General features: G+C 36.4%; 1 protein-coding gene across 1 annotated transcript; it reads right to left on the bottom strand.

Annotated features, from left to right (window-relative positions):
* Positions 1 to 215: 215 nt before the first annotated feature.
* On the bottom strand, positions 216 to 4,774 carry LOC107601074 (mediator of RNA polymerase II transcription subunit 4-like). Its single transcript, XM_016293084.1, has 7 exons — positions 4,633 to 4,774; positions 4,268 to 4,334; positions 3,788 to 3,958; positions 3,435 to 3,492; positions 2,708 to 2,794; positions 2,454 to 2,585; positions 216 to 828 (listed from the first exon to the last, which is right to left on the bottom strand). The coding sequence occupies exons 1-7, from the start codon at positions 4,758 to 4,760 to the stop codon at positions 656 to 658; spliced, it is 816 nt and encodes a 271-aa protein (XP_016148570.1). The 5' UTR covers positions 4,761 to 4,774; the 3' UTR covers positions 216 to 655.
* Positions 4,775 to 7,310: the final 2,536 nt, after the last annotated feature.

Genomic DNA, 7,310 nt, shown 5'->3' with positions numbered 1-7,310 from the left:
CTAAGACAAGAACGCATTTTGGTGTTAGGACAACTTTGATGAAAGGTTTTGATCCACTTCAAATGTTGACTAATATATATATATATATATATATATATATATATATATAGAAAAACTGGACCAGAAGGGTCATTTAAATACCCATTCCTCTAATGCCTTACACCTTCTGTATATACAAAACAGACAAGTAAAAAAACAAAATGAAGAAAATAATATTTAAAAAAAAAAGTGTTTTATTTACAGAATCTGAAAGTTCAGAGGTATTTACATTGCTATTTATATTCCAACTGTAAACCAGAAACTGTAACACTTCACTAGATAACAAATAAATGCGAATGAGCCTGTCACTCTGTGCACAATGAAAATAATGCATTGGTGACATCTGAGGCCAGTGGGATAAAATTAAACAAACAAATGATAACTGCAGGCATCTGGAGAACGAAAAAAACCAAGCATATTTGTAAAACATATCCAGCCAAATGAGGCTTTGCTGAAGAGGACCTGTGTAGGTTTGGTCCTCCTGAAAGCAGAATATGTTGTCATCTGGAAGTCCACAATCACAGAAACAAGATGCAGACAACACACTTTCAGGCTGTTCAGGTGGACAAACTCAAGTTACTGTGGACACACACACACACACACACACACACACACGTCAGTCTGAGTCACTGCTGCTGCTGGAGGAATCTGTTGACATGGCCTCAACATCATCTTCATTTTCCTTGTTATGACCAGGTGGCTCCAGGCCAAAATCGTTGCCATGGTGAGGAGGCAGAATCCCCAGGGAAACATCAGCGGACTGCCAAGGATATTGGGGGGTTAGAATATCTAAAAGCAAAAGGGGGGGGAGACATTAGCAAAAAATTAACATCAAGGAAACATTCTATGCTTCAATACAAAAGTACATAGTCCAGGGCTCTACAGTGCGACCATTTAAGTCGCGTTTGTGACTGAAAACTACTGCGTGCGACTAAGAAAAATATTTAGGAGCACCAGTGTGACTGACCCGCTCAGCATATTGGGTTTGCGCTCAGGGGAGCTTCAAAGGTTTCTACTTACAACGTGTTTTTGCAGCACTGAGTAATGTATCACAGACATATGTTGATTTCTTAAACACAGTGTTAATCAAAATCACTGAGTTCTGCAAGCTCACCAATCTTCTCATTATAACAAAGTGTAGACACAATGTAAATAAGAGATTCATTGTGCAGTGTAGGGAGCTTCGTTGATTATAATGGAACTTTGTGAGATCGCAATGAACTAAGGAGATTGACAGCTTTTAATGATTATTGATTTTATACAACAGTTCAATAAACAAGAAGTTACTATTAAGTGACTTACATTGTCCGATTATAACACTATTGCCTGATTTTTCTCTATTTCGTCAACAAAAATAACTTCAAACAAACTCACAGCTGAGCCGCTGCGCATCTCCAAACAAACACAGCGGTGTTTCATTTACGAATCTAGTGAGTCAATGATTCAATTGATAGTTTTCAGTCACGTGACCGCCTCGAAGACCTGGCGGGCAAAACATCCATAGAACTGCAGCACAAGCCTGTCGATTTTCTATCTGTTCCAATCCAAAAATATTTAGATCTCTCAAAAGAATAAAACAAAGATATGAGAACAAAATGCAAGTTTTGGCCTTTAGCAATCCATATAAATCACCCGGCACAATATTTCAATCACTAAAAACAGCGGGACATTCTAAATCGTTTAACGTGAAAACACTTAAAGTGCCTGTAAAATGGTGATATTAAAAGTTCAAATTCAGTACACACCTTACTGCTGATGCGTGCTTTATGCAGGCAAGCAAATGAGCCGCAACATGAACAACCTCACAAAGTCTGCATCATCAATTAAGTGTATACTGAATTGGTCTTTAAATATCACTGTCTTACTACATTACTACTTAATGCAATCCTTATAAAAATAACTGGCGGTCAGTGGAGGAAAGCCTTGTTTTGCCCTCCATGTGGGCGTTCATTTAAGGGTGTGACTTCACGTGAAAACTATCAATTAAACATTCATAAAGACAGTCACTTGCTTCATTGATTTACTTGCTTGATTCAGTGATAAAATCAGTGACTTGCTGACATATACTGGCAGCTTAAGTCTCATTTTTTAAAGTATCATTTCAGTTATTTAAATCATTTAATATTTATATAATCAATTTTATATTTAAAACATAATTCTCAACATGAATTTATTAATTTAATTGCACTTATGCCACCTCTGAGCCTCATTAAACATCTGAAAATACACCTACAAACCACTTTTGTGTTCTTCTGTTCCACCTCTGTAGTACAAATTAATTTTAATACTGATTTCATTTGATTTCAACTTATTCTACTTGTTCATATTCTATTGTTTTAATTATAATTTTTTTAAAACGTATAAATATAATTTTTTTAATTTGATCAAACATCTGAACAAAAGAGTGAGCCTGCCTGGTAATCTCCCAGCAGCCAATGCGTCTCCAGGCAGGTGCCCGTTTACTCCGTTGGTGGACATGTTGCTCATGTTACCCAGTATTCCACTGCGCATCTCCAGATCAGTGGGGTACGGCCTGCGGGGGTCACCTACACATACATGCACATCATAAGAACTTACAAATACAACACAAAATGTTTCTTAGGAAATCAAATGAGTGAAAGTGATGAATAAAATAACTGGACACAGAAAAAAAAAACTGTCTATTTACCTGGAACCCAGTTGAGAGGAGCACACACCGCATTACTGGCACTGATCCTGTGAGCGTATTTGATGATCTCCTCTGAAGAGATACTCCCTAGTGAAAACAAACAAAAAGAGTGAGACACAGAAGACGTCGATTTTTAACTAGAGCAGAATCTATTTGATACTGTGGTATATCAATACATTAAATCAAATAAATAAAATACAATTACCTGCATCTCAGTCTTGTGACTGAATCAATTCTACTGAGAACTCCCATGTTTTCCAGAATATAAGTCCCACTTTAAATCATCTGAAACGTGCTGCGACTTAAAATCCAAAGAGGCTTATATAATGAAATTAATGTCAAGCACATGTGAGCCCAAGTTTATTTGTATAGTGTATTTCCCACAAGCCAGCAGTTTCACTGTCACTTTAAATAAATTCCTTTTAAAAATTAATGCCACTATAAATTATGCTTGCTTTATATTTTACATTCCTGTTCAGTTATGAATACCATTAAATGTATAGGATTTGTTGTGGCGAAAGGGAAACTAAAATACATCTTTACAGTGTTTATAATGTTTCTGAATATAATAATAAAATGTCTTGTACTCGATGCAAATTTTCTGTGTTGTTGTTTTTTTTCTTCTTCTCAACAATGCAAATTTGACCTGGTGCGACTCATAGCCACTTAGCCAGGTGTGACTTATTTTCCAGAAAATATGGTCATCATTTTAAAACCACCGTAATACCTTTTCTGGCCTTTTCAATAGACTTCAGTTTTTCTTTGGCTTGGTAGACAGCAGTGGCCTGATGATTAATGAAAAACACAGTTATTTCCAGTTTAAAGAAGTGATTCATAAATATTGTGTCAAACACAGTTTGTATAAAAAGACTGAGTGGGTTGCACTTTATTATAAAGTGTCCTTGTTACAGTGTAAATACACATCATAAAAAAAGAAAAGAGTTAATTTGAACAATATTGAAATTCAAACCCTAAATTATTCTTTAAAATTAAAAGCTGCACAAAAAGTGACAGTTTGTAAATTGATTAAGCATGCTGGTCTGTTACTGAAATAAATGTGCATTGGCTCATGTCAGTTACCAGTATATGCTCAGCCTCTTTGAGTTGTTTCTGGAGTTGCTGGATATCGCTGTCTCTCTTCTCGACTTCCTTCTCCAGTGCCTGCATCTCCTGGTGCACTTTGCCCTGCTCCACCGCCGTCTGCATGAGCTCCTGGAACTCTTTATCTCTCTGCACCAACAGCTCCAGTATCTGCTCACAGAATCAGCATACAGTCAATTCATGCTCTACACTGCCATATAATAGTCCAGCAAGCACACAACAATGCACAAGGCAATATTAATACTAATACGAACTCTAATTAAACAGCAAAGCAAAATGGGTTTTTTTAGGATTTCTCAGGCTTTTTTTCTTTTTCCCAAGCTAAATCAGAATTTTAAAACCTGCAAATATCAGATACAAATATATCTTCTTCTTCAGATTTCAACGTTGTCTCAATCACTAATTGAGTATTGTCTGTACTTGTGTGTCTAGTAGAGTGTCTCTCTCTCTCACTCTCACCTCTGTGTCCTCTCCAGGCTGGGGCAGTTTCTGTGTCCTGGACAGCGCCAGCATCTCTATCAGCTCTCTGCAACACAAACAAGAATATAAGAGAACCAAAGAGGAGCTGTGTGTGAATGTTAGTAGCGTGTCAGTATGTGTTAATAGCTGTGAAAACAGTAGACTCGAGTGGACAAAGGAGACTGTGACTTATTTATTCGACTATTATCTAACCCAGCAACTGTTAGCAGAAATCACTGAACATTTCAAGAATTAACTAGTAGTTTAATATAACTCTGTTTTGTAACAGTTAAAAAAAAAAAGCACACAGAAATGTATTTATAAAGTTATTTACATCTAAACATGCAGAATATTTGAAGACAAACCTGGATAAAACTTCAATATCATCCAGAGTGGCTAAAAGCTTCTCTTTCGTGGGCTTCTCCGCCGCCGCCATGACAGTTTGTCCTCTCTTGCGCAATGCGCATGCGTGAGAAATAAAACACATACGCATGAGTCAGACAGGGACGCCTGTTGGCAGAAGGACCACAATGTACAATCGCTCTCAATAAAATATTATCTGTGGTGTTTATAAACAGTTCTTGTAAAACTGCGGGGTAACAGAGCAAACGACTGAGAACACTACAAGTATGACAGCAATATCTGTCACTTATAGATGCCGTTGTTATTACTTGTTCATTTTCTCAGCGCTGGTGAGGATCAGCCAATATTCGTTTTTCAAGTCAAGTCAAGTCAAGTCAAGTCAAGTCTGCTTTATTGTCAATTCTTCCACATGTACAGCACATACACACAGAGAATTGAAATTGCGTTACTCTCAGACCCTTGGGTGCATACAGATAACACTAACAGTAGAACATAAATACAGATAGATACAGATTAAATACAAAATACAACTATACAAATATACAAATAAGGTAAAATGTAAAAAAAAAAAGGTAAAATGTAAAAAAAATATATATATATAAAGCACAAGGCATATGGCAGATAGAGTGCAAACCAGTAAAGTAAACAACAGTGCAGATATAATAATTGTAGTGCAAAAAAATGATTTGTAGTGCAAAAGAGTTTATTCAGACTGATTAAAGTGACAGTGTGTGTGTGTGTATTTGGGAGGGGGGAGTGAGAGAGTTCATCAGAGGGTCAGAGTTCAGTGGTGCGTGGGGCAAAAGAGGGGAGGGGGGGCAAGGTCCTGACAGCCTGATGGATGAAGCTGTCCTTCAGTCTGCTGGTCCTGGCCTGGAGACTCCACAGTCTCCTCCCTGATGGCAGCAGACTGAAGAAGCTGTGTGTCGGGTGGGTGGGATCACCTGCAATGCAGAGGGCTTTTCGGGTGAGACGGGTGTTGTAAATGTCCTGGAGGGAGGGGAGAGAGGCACCAACGATCTTCTCAGCTGCTCTCACTATGCGTTGAAGTGAAAGTTTTTGATTGATCGATTAAGAATATTTATATAGATTACCATTTGTGTGTGTTTTACGAGTCACTGAAATTAGCATATTTTACTCTGTACTTTTAAATTGCGTCTTTTGGATAGAGATGAGTCCAAGAAGATGCAAATGTTTGAATTCGCCGCAGAATGAATAAGGTTCGAGATCTAGTGAGATGCATTCAAATTCTGCACAGAATTCTGTTAGAAACAGACCAAACAGCGCTGACATAGAAAACCAGAAGTAGTAACGCCAAATATAACCATTGTGTTGTGGCAGAAATAGTCGAATGTTATTACATTATTAATTTCAGGGTTTGTACAACATTTTGAGAGAGATATTTCAATAACTTTCAAGTATTTCACACAACTGTTTCCAGCACTTTAAAGCTCAAAAAATTATCCAATTTAAATGTTATTTTAATGGGATGACCAAAATATACTTTGTGGTAAACAAACACTTATTTAATAAATAAATAAATTACCATTATAACCAGTAGATGGCAGCAGAGGAGCACTTGCTTGTTTATTAGTCATTCATTTCCACATTTTTGCTTGTTATAAAATCACTATTAGAAAATGTCAAATCAAGAAATCACATTTTGTCAAAGTTTTGCTCTTTTTTGCGTATGAAGTAGGCCAATAAAAGTGCCTTGAAAAACACTTTAATTTGCGACAGAATCACAGAACAAGCTAGTAAAGAGCGCTCCTAATAATCACTGAACTTGTCGGTCAGTTCAGTATAATACTATAATAGAATAATGGTACATTTAATAAGAGTAGAATATAAAAACATTTTCATATAAAAATTTGATTTCGCAGGTTATAAAATATACTGTTGTTAATAAATTTTGTATGCTTCCCAACTCAAACTCGGTGCTTTATTGTCAAATGTACATTACCAAGAAATAAATGTGTAATTTTATTAGTATCTGCACTTACCAATGCCAAACAATAATTGTATTAATAAATTATCTTTATTTTTAATACCCACACACAGCTGGTGCCACCATCTGTAGAAATGGCACCAGGTGTGTTGTCAACAAGCTTGTTATTGTCCACTTGTTGTCATCTTTAAGCAACATTTTTAATCTTACTGTTAATAATTTAATTGAACCTTAGCCATTCCAACCTGTTATTAAATCATCTAAACAGTTACACATAAAATGTGTATACTGTTAACAACAACAACAACTGGAATAGCATTTTTTTTTTTTTGCAGTTATATCCTGTGGCTCTCAGCCTTTTGTCTACAAGGCCCCACACTATCTGACAAAATTCAAAGCTTATTGTTTTGGCTTATTTCAAAGCTTGTTTTGTCTTATTTTAAATCATATTAAGTCACCTTGAGGGCCACCCGGAAGTCTGCGGAGGCCTCGGACCCCTAGACGAAAACCATGGCTTTATGGTTCTCAAGAATAAGTCCAGATGTTATTATAATTGTTTGTTTCCTTATATATTCTACATTTAATTGTAATTAAAAGTAGGCCTACTGGTAATTTGAAAGTAATTATAACAATGCATTGAGAAATACATTTGTTAAAAGTGATTGGCATAGTTGTAGTTGATGTTCTAGTAGTTGTCACTAGAGGCAGAGAGAGCTGTTGATGCTCTGATCT

This window comes from Sinocyclocheilus grahami, unplaced genomic scaffold (assembly GCF_001515645.1).
Source record: "Sinocyclocheilus grahami isolate Dianchi unplaced genomic scaffold, SAMN03320097.WGS_v1.1 scaffold298.1, whole genome shotgun sequence".
NCBI classification, from domain to species: domain Eukaryota; kingdom Metazoa; phylum Chordata; class Actinopteri; order Cypriniformes; family Cyprinidae; genus Sinocyclocheilus; species Sinocyclocheilus grahami.
This window is presented reverse-complemented; position numbering and strand designations above follow the sequence as displayed.

Coding starts and splice junctions, on each gene's coding strand:
- LOC107601074 (XM_016293084.1), bottom strand. CDS start 4,760: ATGCGTATGTGTTTTATTTCTCACGCATGCGCATTGCGCAAGAGAGGA. Junction 4,335..4,632: donor GATATTGAAGTTTTATCCAG/GTTTGTCTTCAA, acceptor TTTGTGTTGCAG/AGAGCTGATAGAGATGCTGG. Junction 829..2,453: donor GGCTGCTGGGAGATTACCAG/GCAGGCTCACTC, acceptor TTTTGCTTTTAG/ATATTCTAACCCCCCAATAT.